We start from the raw sequence: 18,010 nt of genomic DNA, 5'->3' as shown, positions 1-18,010 counted from the left end.
GTCCAGCCTTAGAAGCTTCTGGAAGGTCAGCACTGAATGTGCGTATACTTGCCTTAGTCCTGCCTAGTTTCCTGAACCATCTTCTAGTCACTGAGACATAATTCAATTCCTTCAGAAGAAGAAAGGATTTTTAAAGCTGAAAAAGATCTTAAAATTAACCTAAACCAAGTCCTTCTTTTTACTTTAATGCCAGAGAGGTCTAGTAACTTGCCATAGATCACACAGCACAGAGCATTTTGGGGGGTGAGAACAGAAAGCGAAGCATGGCTTTGGAACTATATGATCCCTGATTTGAATTTCACGGTTATTTTATAAAGGAAGCCAGTAAACAGAGCTATCCCAGCATCTCCGGGTCTATGTCCCTAATACCAAGAGAAGATTTGGTCAGGTCAGTGAAACAAAATTAGTCCAACTTGTTGATATGGGAGTCATAGTCAATGGTTACATGATTGTTATTCTCTTGCCTATTTCTTGGCGTGGTCTGGGTTTTAGACTGAACTCACTGATCGATGTCATGGCTGTGATTTGGACAGTGGCAATGACAGGTATCTGGTGAGATCCATGGGGGAAGCACAATGCTGCTCAGAAACTGCACATTCACTGCTGTCATAGGGCAATGCTTTTTCTACTCCCTGGTGTGGAGGCCTCTGCCTGTTTGCTGACAACCTGCTCCATATCTAGAGGGGAACAAGCCCCTGAACAATCACTGTAGCCATCTTCACTCCTGATAAAGCTACGGAAAATCCATGTTACTGATAGTTTTCAAAGAGCCCTACCTAAGAGCAGGGCACCACCAGAGAGACCCACACATACCAGCCTGAAGATAAATGAAGGAGCCACAAAGCAGTTAATTCAAAGAAAGATAAATGTCTGAATTCCTTCTAACAACCGATTGCACAAGATCTAATTATTCTTTGTTGGCTGTCTGCTTTCAAACCAGCTTGGTTATTTAGATTTAATAATGAGTTTTTTGTTTGTTTGTTTGTTTGTTTGTTTGTTTTTTTGCGGTACGCCGGCCTCTCACTGTTGTGGCCTCTCTCGTTGCGGAGCACAGGCTCCGGAAGCGCAGGCTCAGCGGCCATGGCTCACGGGCCCAGCCGCTCCGCGGCATGTGGGGTCTTCCCAGACCGGGGCACGAACCCGTGTCCCCTGCATCGGCAGGCTGGCTCTCAACCACTGCGCCACCAGGGAAGCTCAATAATAAGATTTTAAGAACAACAATAATAATTTTTCATGTACCGAATCTCTCTCTTGCTGCTTTTCATCATCTTCATCTTTATCATCCTCTTCACTTCCATCATCACAGCATCTTGGAGTCATGATGGACCGTTGCCTATCCTTTCCGTAATATCCCTGAGGGCTACTCAAATGCCTGCTGATTATCATCAGATGTGACCTTTTCTGCTTTGTTGGTGGCAGTGGGGTTCTCTTCTCCTGGGGCAGGCATCCTAGGGTTTCAAACACCCTCAACTTGAATCCTTCTAGCGCCTAAGAGCTCATTCCTTTGCAAAAGGATTCCTTCCCATTTTGGGCTCATTCTCACTGTGGGGAGGTTTTTTTCCTATCGATCCCAAGCCTGAGTCCTGACTCCTTTCCTGAATGTTTTAACTGATGACTTAAAAAAAAAATGTCGGGTTTCCCTGGTGGCGCAGTGGTTGAGAGTCCGCCTGCCGATGCAGGGGACGCGGGTTCGTGCCCCAGCCCGGGAAGATCCCACATGCCGTGGAGCGCTGGGCCCGTGAGCCATGGCCACTGAGCCTGTGCGTCTGGAGCCTGTGCTCCACAACGGGAGAGGCCACAACAGTGAGAAGTCCGCGTACAGCAAAGCAAAAAAAAAAAGTCACATAATCATCATTTGTCCAGACTAAAGTTGCATCTGGTTTCATGTTGTTCATTTCCTTCAGAAGTCAAGCTGGTTGGTGACAAAGTATCTGCTGAACCTCCATATCTTCCACTCTGTCAGTGTTTCACTGTGAGCAAAGCCAATTCCTTTTAACCTCACTTTTCTTAACTATCAAACGGGGGAATGAATACAATTCACAGGTTTTGCAGTGCTCTTTCATTTTACTGTATTTTATTATGCTAGAATTTAATAATAAATTCTCTTATTTTCAGGTTTGAACTCCAGTGCCTAGCACAGTCACAGAAAGGAATATTTGTGGAGATGAAACCAATCAAATATAAAATACTGGGTTTCATAATGGAGTGTACTTTGGAAATGTAAGGAGACAGAACTATGGAAAGAACGTTCCTAACTGGCTCAGGATGAGATTGAGTGATAATTCATTTCACTTCCTCTTGACTTACGAAGATCTGATCACTCTGGTTCACAGCTACACTAAGTTACACGTATTCTCCTTCCTGCCATAGGCAGACTCTTTATCTGGTCTCTGCTCTGTCCTCACGTGGTGCCACATATTCTTTTCTACCTTAGTGGTGAGCATGGACTCATCTAGAGCTGGACTACCCGGATGTGAATACCAGCTTCAACACTTCCTAGCTATGTACCTTGGACAAATTTACTAGGTTTTCTGTGCCACAGTTGCCTCATCCAGAAAAAGGGGATAATAATAAAAACTATCTCGTATGGGTTGCTGGGAGGATGAAATGAGTTAATATATGCAAAGTGCTTAGAGCAATGCTTATAGCACATGGTAACCTTACATAAGTGTTTACTATAATCAATTAATTATACATATTTTTTTGCTATACTTGTTACCTTTTTGAAGCCTACTTTTCAACCACAGTGTTGCTTTCTAGAATGCTGTCTTCTATTTCTCTGTACAAAATTATACCTTGTACTCAGTAGGGTCCCCCAAAGCATTGCTGACTGATTGGTCCATCAAGTTAGAAAAGATTCTTCAAAGGGGAATTATAATCTCGTGTGCAGTCTTTTGTTTTAGGAAAAGACTTTGCCCTTATTCTTTTCCTTTCTTCCTAAAAGATCCTCCATCAATGGGTGGAATTCTCTCTTCTCCAGGGACCTTTAGGAAAGCTGTCCTTGGAAATGACCACTGGGCCCTTATAATTCATTGAGTCCTTGGTCTGTAAGAGGACTTGGCAACTGTATATGTTACAAATGAGGAACTTGAGAATCAGATAGGGGAAAGAGCTGATCAAAGTCAATTAGGTGGTTGGTGGCAAAGTTCAGACGATAAGCCACATCTCCTGGCTCCTAGATCAGTGTCTTTGGGCAGGAAATGCCTGAAGACAGTAACTGAGCCAACTATAAATGGGATTAATACCAATTAAAAAGACCGTGCCACTTGGAACAAATTACAAATGCTTCCTTTGAGAGCTTAGATTAGAATTTTGATTATAGTCAGCCCTCTGTATCCAGGGGTTCCACATCAGATTCAGCCAACCACAAATCAAAAATATTCGTGAAAAAAAACTCCAGAAAGTTCCCCAAATCAAAACTTGAACTTGCCACTCACCGGCAACTATCTGCACAGTACTTACACTGCATTTGCAACTATTAACATAGCATTTATATTGTACTAGGTATTACAAGTAAATTAGAGATTATTTGAAGTATAGGAGAGGATGTGTGTAGATTATATGCAAATACTATGTCATTGTATATAAGGGATTTGAGTGTCTGTGGATTTTGGTATCTACGAGGGGTAGGGGGGTCCTGGAATCAAGGCCCTGCTGATACAGAGGAACAACTGTATTATTACTTTTCAATCTGTAAGGCTTTGGTTGATTCAGGAAATGGTCAAAATCTAGTGTAACAAATTGAGTAATAATGAGTAATATCTAGTGCAAGGTGAGCAATAGGCTACATGCTTTATGTGGATGGTCTCATTCAATTATCATGACAGCACTTTAAAGAAGATCCCATTGATCATATCGCCATTTTGCAGATAATGAATCTGAAGATTAGAATCACTGAGTAACTCAGTTAGGACCTCACAGATTGTAAGGACGGAATCCAGAGAGCGCAAGGCCTCACCGGGTGCACTAACTGCTGCAACTTTGCTATTTTCAAGGTAAAATCATCTTCACAAGGTGCACGATCACGTGTCTTGTTGTATTTCAGTGATGTGGTTTACAATACAAAGAAAGAAAATGGGTTAAAAGTTTGAGTCTGTGTAAATCTTCATTAGAATGAAGGTGAAACATGATCTGGGCAGAGAACGGGCCTCATAAACAGCCCATGAATTAGTTTAGTAAATTGGCACTGCTGCATTTTCATGACTCATGAATAGCTCCTCAGCACAAAGCAATGCAATGTAAAGAACCCCTTCCTTAAGGCCTAGAGGAGTGAACGAGTAACAGGGAAGAAAAGAAGAGATACACTGGATTTTATTAAATGCAACAGAAGAAGAGGGACCACCGTCTTCGAATAATTGAAAAATTGTTTTTAAAATGAATATTCCTACTTGATTTGATCAGGTTGAGACTTGGGTTCCCTTCTAAGGAAGGGGAACAGGAAGGACTTGTGTTCCATTTTGTTCATGTCTGGGGATGTCGGCCCTGCACGCTCTTGAAAGGCATATTCATAAATGAACTCAGAGCCAGGAGGATCTGTGGGTTCCTGTCAAAAGGAAGCCTGGAACCCCAAGTGTGATCACACAAGGTAAAGCCCATTCTAGATTGTTCATCCCCAGAGGTGTGACCAGGGAAGCTAGCTTGCAGAGGTGATGAACAGAGCTTCTAATTTGCTATCTTTCTTTGCCTGAGACATGCCCGGAAAATCTTCCTAAGTGGGCTGGAGGGAAATCATCCCGCTCTGCTAGATCCTCTTCTTCGACTATGAGCTAAAAGGTACTGACTAAATTCTCACATCCCTACCAGATGTAGAGGATGCTTCTAACCATAGCAATAATCTAGTTAATTGTCCAAACTACAATGATTCGTCTGGTCTTTGTTTCAAGTGTGTATGTGGATTGAAAAATTTTATAGGTGGAATGGATTTTATTTGTCACCTTGGTCCAGCTCTTAGTAATGCTGATTTCACTCAGTAAAACCTCTCAGAAATGAGCCATTAAGTCCTGCCTGAGTGTGATGGGGGAAATCAGCCCCTCACTTGAGAGCCCATTCCACCTTTGGATAAATCTAATTTGAAAAATGATAATTTTCTAGCACACCTCTCATTAATATAAATTAATATGTTTGTTAAAGAAGAATCTCAACTGGGACAATCTGCTCATTTTGCATGAGTGAATGAAGGAATGTAACGTCTGTTCTGTTGAATTCATGCATTATGGAGGATGGCACTGGCTAGAGCTCCCTTAAATGAGACCATTTGGGTGAAAAGCAATTGCAATAAAAAAGCTAGGAACTAATTTTCAATAATTTCATATTTTGAAATAGAATATATTCCCTATCCTGGTGTCTAGCATCTAACCAAATCATCTTCAAGAACAACTCTACGAGTGACAGGTGTATCTGAGGAATGTCTCACTGGTATATGTCTTCCCAAGTAACTTGACCTTTGAACAAAGTAGATTTCCTCATAGTTAGTAAACTCACAAGGTCATGCTAGCATGTATTTAAGATGGACAGCTTCAGAAGAATGAGGCTGGAAGGATGCCATCCCAGAGATGACAGAAGACTCAATGATAATATGTTACATAAATATTTTTGGTAATGACAATATATGGTCTTCCTTGGTAGGGGGATGGATTGTCATAGGAGACTTCCCAAGCAGAACTTCATAAAGTTTCCAACCCACCATTCTCCCAGCTCACCCTCCTCCAAATCTCCCATCCTTGGGAGAAAAGACTCTTCCTTTCTTGACTGGCCCAGTCCCCCAACAGTGAGAGTGATAACTCTTCCTTTATTCCTTGCCTAGAAGCCCCTGGTTATAGGTGATGGTGATATCCACACATGAAACACTAGGATTACTTTAAGGACTGAGCTGATGACCTTTAGGTTGAAATCATCATAATTCTATCATCCTACACTACATTATTATAGGTGAAATTCGTACTCCTGACTCTGAAAATGCTGCCTTTGTGGGACAGGAGCTAGCTAATTGGTCTGATAAAAAAGATACAAGTGAAATGGCCCTTGATATCATTTGACTACCTAGAGGGTGTAGAAATAGCAGGAATTTTACAAGGTAATATCAAGAATGTAAAGGAGTCTCACTTAGCTACTGTTTGAATAGGGATGGATTTTTTTTTTTCCCCTAAGTCTCTTGGAAATCTGTCCTTCTTACCTGAAGGAGGTGGCCTAAATATTCTTATTATTCTGAGCCTTATTAGATAAGTAAAACTCAAGAGTAACCTGATCCTATAACAGAATAATTCCTTCAAAAGAATTTTTAAAAATAAGATCATGAAAATGAGCAGGAAGTGTCTAATTCAGTTAAATGAGACAGAACACCAAAGACCACTTGGTTCAGTGTTCCATGTTCCTCTCCTCTGCATCTACATAAGAAATGGTGTGTTTCAACAAATTTTGAACGTCTCCGAAAATAGACAAAAGCATTTTTCTCATTATCTAATTCCAGAATCCAACATCTTAATCCATCAGATTATTCATTCATTTGCCTAGCCTTCTTTGCTTTGCCGAAATTCCTCCTTAATTATTTTAGTCTACTCACTGGAACTCCAATAGGAGTTTATGGGAAGAAGAAACATTTCAAAGTCTGTGATACATTTTTCCTGAAATCTCTTAAGCCTCCACTTAGCTTTGATTTTCTTTATTAAAGATAGAGAAAACTGAGTGAAATTCTGAACAGAGATAAGAACCACTTGTTCTCAGCCAAAGGACTATTTCAAGGTTTCCTTGTGTGACACATCCTTGTTTTTATGTGGTTACCGATGGAACAAAAGTAATATTAAATGAATGTTTTGAAAATTGGCAGCACCGGACTTGGTTCATAGCAAGCATTATCAATGGCCTATAGGTGTGTACTTGCTTAGGACACACCTTTAGGTACTTATATAAATCTGTATTTATGAAAGTCACGACCCTGGTGCCCTGGGATACAAACACGTTAACACTGCTCTCCCCCCCACCCTTTTTAACGAAGCAGTTTCTCTAAAGAAGCTCTAGAAGTGTAAGATTTATTTTAAGTGAGGGTGTAGCCTCACCCAGAAGTGGATTGGCACAGAATTCATCAGGAGGAAAGGGAAAACAATACCTATTGCATTTATTCAAACACCTATTATATGAGTATTATGTCATCTAATTTTCAGAACAATCCAATGAGGGGCAGGTAGTATGATCACTGTCATCCCACTGAGATCAAACACCTTGTCCTGCAACACCCAGCCAGTATCTCGCAGGAATTGGGTTCAAGTCATGTCTAGTCAGTAATCAAGTATATGTTCTTCCCTCTGTCTTTTAGCAAAGACCAAACACGCGTGAAATAAATGAAGCTTTTTCACGTGTGCCGGGGTGTCCATCTGAGTGATGGAAAGCTACCAACTTGTCAGTATCCAATAACGATCGGTAAATTAATCCATTGCACCCACATCTATTTCCAAAGTGGGATTTGAACCAAGGTCTCTTTGACCCCCGAGCCTGACCTCCTGGGAGCATTGGGGGGCTCATGGAGACATTCCTTCTAGGCCTGTCTGAGGCCATGTTGGCCTTGAGTATGGACTCGGTAACTTCTGGTGTGACCTGGTCTCTGAAGGCACGAAGCAAGTGACTAGCCCAAGTCCTAACGTGCCGCCAAGGACAGAGAAAGGCGGCTGACAACTCAGGACAGCGGAATCCCAGAAGGGTTTTCTCAAAATACAGGTCCCCTTGCAAAATCAGAATCTTGGGGGCAGGGTGATGGGCAGTCACCTGCATTTTAAACAAGAGCCCCAGGTGATCCTCAAGTTTGAAAACTATTATCCTAGGACAAAGAGGCTTTTTATTGCTAAATCTGTAATATTGACGAAGGAGGCCTGATTTCTCAAAGAAAAAAAATTCAGAATTTAACAGAAAGATATCAGCATTGAAAGAAGGAAGGAAATCTAATCATCATTGATATGGTTTGATTTTAACACTTATCCCACTAGAATACCCACATCAAAACATAAATTTTCAATTAATTTTGAAGCATTTATTAAACATCTTAATCTTCAGTCAAGATGACCATCTCATTCTGAGATGGTCATGCTGTTTTTGTAACACTAAGCTGAGTGAGGTCACTCCAAATAAGTGTTTTCATGTTATTAAGCTCTCTTAAGGCACTGAAAGTTTTGGGTTGGTTTCTCTGGCCCGGAAACATTAATAAATAATTATAACTAATTCCCTTCCCCATACTAAGCTTCATTCAGAGTCTTGTCCTAGAAGAGAAATACGGGCCAGAGCCTGAGAAATATCACCTTCTTGTTAAGTGTTCTGGGCTTAAGTTCCTCACTATATAAAGAATACACACAAATCAATAAGACGAGGTGAGCAGCACAATAAAAGATGACAATTAAGACAAAAGTTTAAGTTACACAATTAAGATAAATGGACAGGTTGCACAATTAAGACAAGTGTGCAAATCACAAAAGAAGAAATATAAAGACCAAAACATAAAAGACATACAGAAAGACATTCAACCGCAATAATATATTTTTTTTAAATGGCAGGAAGATGCTGCTTGTATCTTATCAAGTTGGCAAGTTTTAAAAAGTATAGGCATAAGTTTTGAGCATGATTTCAGAACGCACGTCAAGTATTTTAAAATGTGCATCTCATACCCACTCTTACGATTTTATCCTGAGAAAATAATTAAACATGGATGTATGATTTAACTATGACAATGGTCATTGCAACACAATTTGTAATTTATAATAGTGAGAAACTGAGAGAAAAAAAGCCCCAAATGGTTAAAACATGCACTGGATTAGTATGCAGTTACAAAAATTATTTTGTAACTAAACATTTAATAATGTGGGGAAAAGCCCAAGCAAAAATGCTTAACACTATGTTACAAGGCACGATGTACAAAATGGTCCTGTTTTAATAGAAAAATTGCATAGATAAGTATAAAGAATCATACTCATGAAAGACTCATGACAGATGCCAAAATGTTAACGATGGTTATCCAGGGTTGTAAGATGACAAGAGATGTCATTTTCTTCTTGCCTTATATGCTTGGTATAAGCTTTTGCTAGTGAAAATGAATTAATTTTTTTTAGGGAGAAAAAGAATTATATATAATAAAAGAAAAAATTCCAATATGATTGATAGTATTTGACAGACAGGTCATGTTTCCTACATCTCTTTACCATAGTTCTAATCTCTGTTTGCCCCTGAGATCTGACAGCTCCCTTAGGAAATTTTAGCTGGAAACTAAAGAAGGGCGGAGGATTCTTCTGTGAAATCTGGGAGGAACTGGAGGAGACCTTTGAGGACGGGATTAGGGCCCCTCCCCCATCCTGGGGTCTTCCCAGAGACCTCATGGGGTTGCAGGGAAGTGAAGATGTTGAGAACCACTAATTCTAACCTGGCCAAGGTCTAAGCCTTGGGTCACATGACTTGTCACCCACGTGATTTTTGAGTGAACGGAGGTGCTGTTTATAATTACACTCAGAAAATGGATGTAAACCAGGCAAACTAGCACATGTGTTCCTCATGACCCTAGGGAATTCACAGCCTCATAGCACTGACTGCTGAAAGCTACTAGGAGCTGTCCAACTATCTCATTTCACAGATGCGAAAACCCTGGAACACAGAAGGAAAATGTGCTGCTCAAACTTGGCTGAGACAAATGAGGCACGAGCACACTTTCCTGAAGCTTAACTCTAAGGATTCCTCTGTGTGTATGTGGGTGAACCACCATGAAATGACACGGCAGGGAGTGAGCAAACCTGACAATCGTCTCTCCTGAAACTCCACTGCCAGGAGTCAGATCAAAATGCTCACTGCAGCTCTATTTACAATTGCCAGGACATGGAAGCAACCTAAGTGTCCATCATCGGATGAATGGATAAAGAAGATGTGGCACATATATACAATGGAATATCACTCAGCCATAAAAAGAAACGAAATTGAGTTATTTGTAGTGAGGTGGATGGACCTAGAGTCTGTCATACAGAGTGAAGTAAGTCAGAAAGAGAAAAGCAAATACCGTATGCTAACATATATATATGGAATCTAAGGGAAAAAAAAAAAAGGGTCATGAAGAACCTAGGTGTAAGATGGGAATAAAGACACAGACCTACTAGAGCATTGACTTGAGGACATGGGGAGGGGAGAGGGTAAGCTGTGACAAAGTGAGAGAGTGGCATGGACATATATACACTACCAAACGTAAAATAAATAGCTGGTGGGAAGCAGCCACATAGCACAGGGAGACCAGCTCAGTGCTTTGTGACCACCTAAAGGGGTGGGATAGGGAGGGTGGGGGGGAGGGAGACGCAAGAGGGAAGAGATATGGGAACATATGTATATGTATAACTGATTCACTTTGTTATAAAGCAGAAACTAATACACTATTGTAAAGCAATTATACTCCAATAAAGATGTTAAAACAAACAAACAAAAACCCAACCCATGTCTTTTGGTTCTTAGAATTCACAAAAAAATATCCTGAGACCAGCTGCGAGGTAATCTCCTCAAGGATTCTCCTTAACCTGAGTCTTCATTCATTCAACAAGTATTTATGCAACACCAGGAGACAAATAAAAGTCCCATTTCTCATAACACTTGCTAGATATGCTTATTTTTATAAACTAATGTAACCAGGAAGTGTCTGGATGACATTTCAAAAGAGTTTTTTGTGTTCTCCAATTCACGAATAAAGGTGGAGTGGAGAACAGTTTCCCGTGTTCCTATATCTGTATATCGTTTAAACAGAATTTCTTTTCTGTTTGAAAAGAAATTTTCAAAAATTTCTTCCCTACAGAATTTCCAAGGTAAAATCATTCTTTCCATTTCCATTTTTCCTTTCAGAAAACATACTTTTATGGTCCAAACTTGCTCCCAAGAAGCAGTTAGGGCAGTGGGAAGAGAAAAGACTGGAGTCACAAATACTGTAAATATTTCAACAAGTCTAAGATGCACAATTTTAACCTCACCTTTTAACATCTCTGAAATCAGAAAGTATCTTAACTATCAAAGGAGTCTTGAAACATGAGGACTTCCAGGGAGGTTTGTGATTGCTCCTGCTGGTCACCAGGGGGCAGTATGAATCCAGAACCATTTTAAATTCTCTGCCTGACTTTTTTTTTTTTTTAAGATCACATTGAGTGTGTGAACTCAGGGATTTCATTTTGGATTCAACTTCTTGGAGAGTTCTTTTTTTTTTTTTTTTAATCTAACCAATACCCAGATAGAGGCATGTGAATTTCCTCACTGACTCTGTCTGCTGGGTGGGTTTTTTTCTGTTCATTTTTACCTTGTAAGCACAGCTCATTGGGTGGTTTTTCTTAGTGCTGCATAGAAAAATCAAGCACCTCACAGTTGATGGTACCTCAGAGTCTATGAAATAGGCATCCAGGTTCTGAGAGCTATGACCTCTCCTTAACCTCTAGGAGGCTCAGTTTTCTCTTCTGGAAGCAAGATAGTACTGTTTCCCTGAGGATGCAGTAGACCGATATACAGAAACACCAGGCACAGAGCAGATTCACACTGATGCTGTTCGCTAACTCTGGAGTCCTATGGATTTGAAGACCCTGTTATTTTAGTAAGGTTTCTAGGACCCTTTCTTACTTGATCTCTCTCCCAAACCCCTGTCCTGTGCCTCCCACTTCATCCAAAGTTCAAGGAGAAGAGGATGAAGCTAGCATAGGATTGTCTTCTGCGGACAAGGGCCTGGGAGAGCAAGTCCCCAGGGCTCCTGGGAGGGGCAGTGTCGTGAACAGACAAGGGCACTGGCTTTGGGGTCACAGTGGGCTCCGATCGCAGCCCTTCTACTGACAGTTCGAGTTTGGGTAGGCTACCTAATCATCTCTCCATGTCTCCATTTCAGCAAATATAAGATGAGCCTCCTAATAACATCTAATTCATACTGTCACTGTTAGTCAGTATGCGCAAACAGCTTAGAATAGTGCCTGGTGTTTGGTAAACACCCACTGACTATGACTTTTGATACGCTCTGCTCAGCAGTAACGCAGCCCCTGGAGAGGGTCTCAGAGCAAGAGTCACGAGGGCCGTCTCTGTGACACGAGGGGAGTGAACATTAGCTGATGTGCCCACTTGCCTTCACTCCCGTCACCTACACGACGCAGAACACACGCTAGGTGATGCAAAGCTGGACTAGTGGCCATATCCCTGCATGTCCATCCAGGATGCTGCCCTCTGCTTCTCCTAGAAGCTGGTCACAGAAATCAACCTCAGATACACTGTGCCTCCCCATCCCCCCTCCAACACCAGGTGCCTGCAGGTGCGGGCCAGACACTACTGAATAAAACACATTAGAAATTATCTCTAGTCTGCAAGGGTCAGGTCATTAGTGAAGCAAGTACCTCCTTAGCAAGAATGAATAAAAAGGTTTTGTATAGCTCTGGACACAGGTATTTACACAGGCTCATTGAGAAGATTCTTTGCAAGACCGCCCTGCTCTTCCTAGCTCCTTCTATGTAGCAAGCAGGAAAGAAAATGCATTTAATTTGGACGATAAGCCCTTAGTTATATTACTAACAAGAAAAGTCCACCTGCTATTTGAGGGGGACTGTTGAACAGGCAAAATGTTTCTTTTCCTTTTGTTTTGTTAGTACATAGACATGATACATTTCAAATGGTCAATCACAGGTGAAGATAGTACTTTGGAGTTTGCAACCTTCAGGGAGTTTATCAAAGAGATTCGCTGGGAATAATGCATGTGCACAGAAGTGTGAATTCTCCAAGCCTAGGAAAGTAGAATCTCCCAGGCAGCTGATTAGACTCACAAAAAATTGTTCGCTGGAGCTTTGCACAGTATAGAATCAAACTTCTGAAATTTGCTTGCAAATTCCCTGCTGTTCTTGCCGGAAGCTCCTGCAGATGCCAAGCACCTCCTGTGCTCAGTCAAAGAAGGTCTGTCAGCCTCCATCCGCGCAAAAGAGCAGCCCAGTTAAGCAGGGACAGCACCACCTCCCCACTACACTCTGCAGTTTGGAGCTGGGCTGGGAGACGGGGCATGGAAAAAAGTCATCAGCAGTATGGTAATGCGGGCTACTTTTGAACGGCTGATCTGATCAACGTATTGCCTGGAGCCTTTCGTCATAACCTAAGAGGGAGGCATGTCCATCATCCTCATTGTACAGAGAGGACTTCGTGCTCACACAATCCTTCACTTACTGACGGTCACCTAGCAAGGAAGTGGCAGAGGTGGAATTCGAACCCAACTCTGAATCCACAACCCACCTACTGTGCCTTACATCAGGGGGTCTGAGCAGTGGACGACTGGGAAAATGGGAAAACAGGTGTCTCCAATCTAAGAAAGACAGTGTTTATCATTAATGCTTGCATTAGGTTATCAGGTGCCCTCATATATTATGCTACAAGGGTGGCAGATCCACCTACAATCAAAGGCACGTGGGTGCCAATGACATTTGGGTTAATAATCTCAAAGTGGAAGGTACTCCTTTGTTCTTTCCGTCATCTTTTCCTTAAAAAGCAAAGCTGAGGCTCTCTTTATCTAACCAGCATCTCCTTACATGGCCTTCAGTCTACTCATGATTTTCAAAGAGAAAAAAACAGTACCAAACCAACCAAAGAAGCAACAAACACACCAACCAAAACCACAGCCCCTGGGCTCTCTCCAGTCCCATGAACATTTACGACAATTTATTCCAGAAAAAAGAGCCACTGTGGAGACCCAGGTCTACCTTGTGCTCCAGGCTGGAGTCTTTAAACATCAGTGAGAATGGCTTGATATGCTCTCTTCTCAATTTATCGCCACTCCGCAAGTCGATGGTATGTTCTATTCTCTTGTTAATTTCCTCAGGCCCAGACTGGACATGCAAAGCTTGTGCAAGATGGTTTGGAAGTAGATTTATTGAATTTCTTGTTAGGGCAGCCAGAGTCTAGGGGGAAAGCACATGCAAACACAATAAACCTGCTAGTCCCCTTTGGATTAAAAAGAAATGCAATGTGTTCAGATTAGGTTGCATTGCAAACAGTAACAGCAATCCATGCAGTTGTATTCAGTGAAACCTACAGAAGTTGATAAGTTAGCATTTGGTTCAGAGAAACACAACCTGGCAAAAATAGCACATCAAGAGGGATATTTCTCTTTCCTCTGTGTAGGTGCACTGAATTCCCTTGGTTCAGGTATTTGGAGAGTGGTCGGCCTGGACGTGTTAAAAGACCCTTTCTCTAACCAGGCACAACCCTGGCATGAGAGAAAGAAAACCAATACAAATAGCAGAAAGGAAAACAGATCTGAAAAGTCCATGGAAATGATCCTCTCCAACCAGGTAGACTCCACATTTCCATGTGGTCTTTCCTCTAATGGTGGTGGAGAGGCTTGGGGACCAATGGCTTGCATTTCCTTTTTTAGCATTCCCCACGGACAGCCAAATGAGCCAGAATCTGCTCCTTAAACTTGACAACGATTGTTAGATTTTTACACTAGACGAACGTTTTTCCCCCCACAGACCATTATATATCTATATCTTCACATAGATATATGTGTTTAATTTCCTTTAGGCAAAAAAATGCAAAAGCAGTTTCAGCCTCTCACCATTTCACAGGTTAAACAGCAGGGGCTGGGGAAAGGCACGGCCCCCGTGGTTGGTCATTGGGTGTGGCCACATGGATGCAGAAACAGCTCTGGCTGATGAAGACACACCAGATTTGGCAGGGAGGACTCTGTCTCCTGGCAATTTAGCTGCAGGTGACAAGATCAACTGGCTGGATCTAGCCAAATGCAATGCTCACTCACAGCTCCAATTTAAGACAACTTCTTTATATCTTTACATGTCTTCTTTATGTCTTTATATGTCTTCTTTTAAGACAACCAAAAACATGGGAGTTGGAGCTGGAGAGATATAACGACAATGATGCTCATCTCCTCCCTCAAAAGATTTCCTTGGGGAGAGGTAGAGGATGCTGTACATCTGGAAAGGGGAAGAGAAAACTCTGCTTCTGTACACTCTCACTGCATCTTCATCCCTCTGCCAGCCTCTCACCTTGGCCAATGTTAGACCATAGGCTAGACTGAGATAAGCTGGTGTAATCATCAAATGGCAGCCTGTGAGAGCTGACAGAACATCGTGGAGGTCCTTCTGCCTGAACCCTTCATGTACCTGTGAGCCTCAGAGAATCACGCTCACGAGCCATCAGCTTTTCTGCAGCCAGGTCAGATCCTCTGATCCCAGAGCCAGAGTCGGGGGCTTTGCTCTCATGGAGCCTCTAGCCCATTCCATAAGTATTCCTCCTGTTGGACTCTTCCTTTTAAGCTTCATGGAGATATTCAACGTAACCTAAATTCGAAGTCTCTAAAGAATTCTTGAGCAGGGCTTCATCACTGGTAGAATTTATGGAAACCTTCTTCTCCAGCCCCAGGATAAAGGATGGAGTTGCATGTGCCAACATGCAAAAGTAAAGTATATGCTCTTAGGGCACTGAAGTTAATTTCAGCTCTGAGTATGAAGGAGGCTACCACAGAGAAGAAGATAGATGCTAGGGGGAGGTATGGCAGGATGAGAGGTGAAGAGAAGAGCTGGAGCAGAGAAAGGGAAACAGGGACCAATGTTCCAGCAAACTGAACAGCAGGGTCCATGTACGGCCAGAAGGCTTGAGCCCTGGGATTAAATGACGTTAGAACAGCGTCTCAGAAGGTGAAAGAGACTGGAGCCCACCCTCTGTGGATCTCCTATTGGTTTCTTGGGCAGAAATTCTCTCCACATAGTTTGGAAAATGACAAAATTTAGTCTTCTACCTTGGAGAGGAGGTGGAAAAGACACTCAAGCTGCCCTCGTCTGGACATACATTCTGGCTTAGAGATGCGAAAATGCTCTCCTGGAAAATGCTTAGAGCTGGGATTTGACAGGAAAGGAGAGGAAATCAGCTCACCATCTACACAGATCCAGTTAGGAATTTCTCTCTCTCTTTGTAATTTTTATTTTCCTACAGTTTTCCTTCTTTGAACTAAATTGAGCCTTCCACTCTACCACTCCCTCATGCCTTCAATGGCTTTTAGACCTCTGGATTTCACAGAGAAGGGGAGTTTCAAAAATATTTTTGGACTGCTTATATAAATTATAGCAGTAGCTGCAGTGATTGCCACGGCTACAACCCTCTATATGACCACCATTTCATAAAAGAAAGGGCACTTTTTTTTTACAACAAGAATGACATAAGCTCAAAACAAAGGACTGTTCTTTACACTGAATGCATTTAACTTAATGAATGTCCCCATTTTTCTCATATTGATGGGGGCTGGTGAAAATGTTATCAGGGATTGACTGCAGTCTGTAGGGAGACCTTTGGAAAACCAGGAATAGATGTTGCGTCCTGAGTGCCTGTGCCATTGACCACTTTTGTAAGGCAGAGACCAGTAAAACTTCCTACTTTCAGAGCTCCCCTGCCCCTTATTGACTGTCTGTGGGGCTGCTTCAAGTGAGAGATAAACTTGGAAGCACCTCTCTTTCTTTCTTCATTGCCACCAGGTTACAATTAAGAGCTGGGAAGGAGTCCTTGCGTCAAAATGTCAATGATGCTGAGATGAAGAATGCTTCTCTTGCCCAAGCAATTACTTTTACTCCTTGCAATTATATCCCTAGTATTTTAATGCAGGTAGTCCATGCTCAGCCATTCCTTTTCTGATCATTTGTCAATTACATATGACAATTATACCTGCTGTTTGACAAGCAATCTCTCTCAGCCTACCTCACACCTTCAGGACATACATGCTCAAGGGAAGACCAGCATCAACTCAGTAAGTCAAGCAGGTTGGAATCAGGAAGAGAAACCATCTGCTTTCATTTACCCCCAGTGCACCCCTGAAAAGTATGAATGGCTTTGGGGGATACTTAATTTGAGATTATTTGTGATACTCCGTCTCCACTGGTCATGGCCACTGAGATGACTTCACCATGTGCTGGCCTCCAGTAAGATAATGCTAACACTAAAGATCCGTAAGCTGATATCCCCACAGTGATTCACTTGTAAGCAGTATTTGGCAAACGTGTAACACATCTTATCTGCCTGTTTAGAGTCTATGATGCAACAGGCTATTTTCAATAGAATATGGTTTTCTCCCTTTAAGACTTACAGGACTAGTGTGAGGGAGATCAGAGTCATGTTAAAAAGTAGCACAGGCTTTCAAATATGATTCCAGTCTTAAACTGACCTCCCAAAATGTCGAGATTGTTCTTCCACATAAACAGCTTAAGCAACTGGCAAGAGAATGGATGAAATGGGAAATGACTGAGAATAATTGAATATCAATGATTATGAATGTAATTATAATTCAATTCAATTACACATTGAAACATATATTCAAATATGTATCATATATATCTTATGAACAATTTAAATACAATACTTAATATACAATACTCAATGTGTATATTCATTTCTTTAGCTGGCATTTTCAGACATTTAGGAGGTCAGATGAGAGCAGCAATGTTGGGAAAAATCAAAGTTTGCAGCTGAGGGGGCCTCTCACGTCTGAGTCTCTTCACAAAAAGACACTGCAGCCTGGTGATTCATCCTAACTGAGATCCATGCCCCCCTCAGGCATTTCAATTACTTCCTTACTCACAGGTGCTTAACACAGATCAAAGCCCAAATGAAAACCAGAGTCCCTTCTGAACCCAAGTTTCTGATCAGAAGGTCTTGCCTGTGAGCCTGGGGGTTCTGGTGAAAATTACCATCCACATATCCGTTTGTAAACTGCATTTGAATGGGGTGGGGGAAATCAAAAATCCTCTTAAGCTCATCATTTGGTTTATGACCAGAAGACTTTCCTTTGGGAATCTTTTTTTTTTTTTTTTTTTAATTTATGTACACACTAACAACCTACTTTTTTTTTTTTTTTTTTTTTTTACAGGTCCTATTGCTTCATGGATAGCAATACCCTTTGTATTCCTTAATCAGTTTGGGTCAGCAAATAAATTATTCCTAGTAAGATTTCAGGCTGAAAGTGTACTCTCTAGAAACATCCAGTTTTGTTGAGTCAAAAACACTT

The 18,010-nt window shown here is 41.6% G+C and overlaps 1 protein-coding gene across 3 annotated transcripts in view; it reads right to left on the bottom strand.

Moving 5' to 3' along the window:
* ADCY8 (adenylate cyclase 8) overlaps positions 1–18,010 on the bottom strand; it is a 218,726-nt gene that overhangs the window by 77,064 nt on the left and 123,652 nt on the right. For 2 of the 3 annotated variants that reach the window (XM_067711242.1, XM_067711243.1), the window contains exon 8: positions 13,701–13,898. The exons of the other annotated variant lie outside the window; for it this stretch is intronic. In XM_067711242.1, the coding sequence (XP_067567343.1) occupies positions 13,701–13,898 (198 nt within the window). The remainder of the gene's footprint in view (positions 1–13,700; positions 13,899–18,010) is intronic. 3 annotated transcript variants of the gene reach the window in all.

This window comes from Pseudorca crassidens, chromosome 17 (assembly GCF_039906515.1).
Source record: "Pseudorca crassidens isolate mPseCra1 chromosome 17, mPseCra1.hap1, whole genome shotgun sequence".
NCBI classification, from domain to species: domain Eukaryota; kingdom Metazoa; phylum Chordata; class Mammalia; order Artiodactyla; family Delphinidae; genus Pseudorca; species Pseudorca crassidens.
Note: the sequence above shows the minus strand (reverse complement) of the source record. Positions and strands in the feature narration are given on the sequence as shown.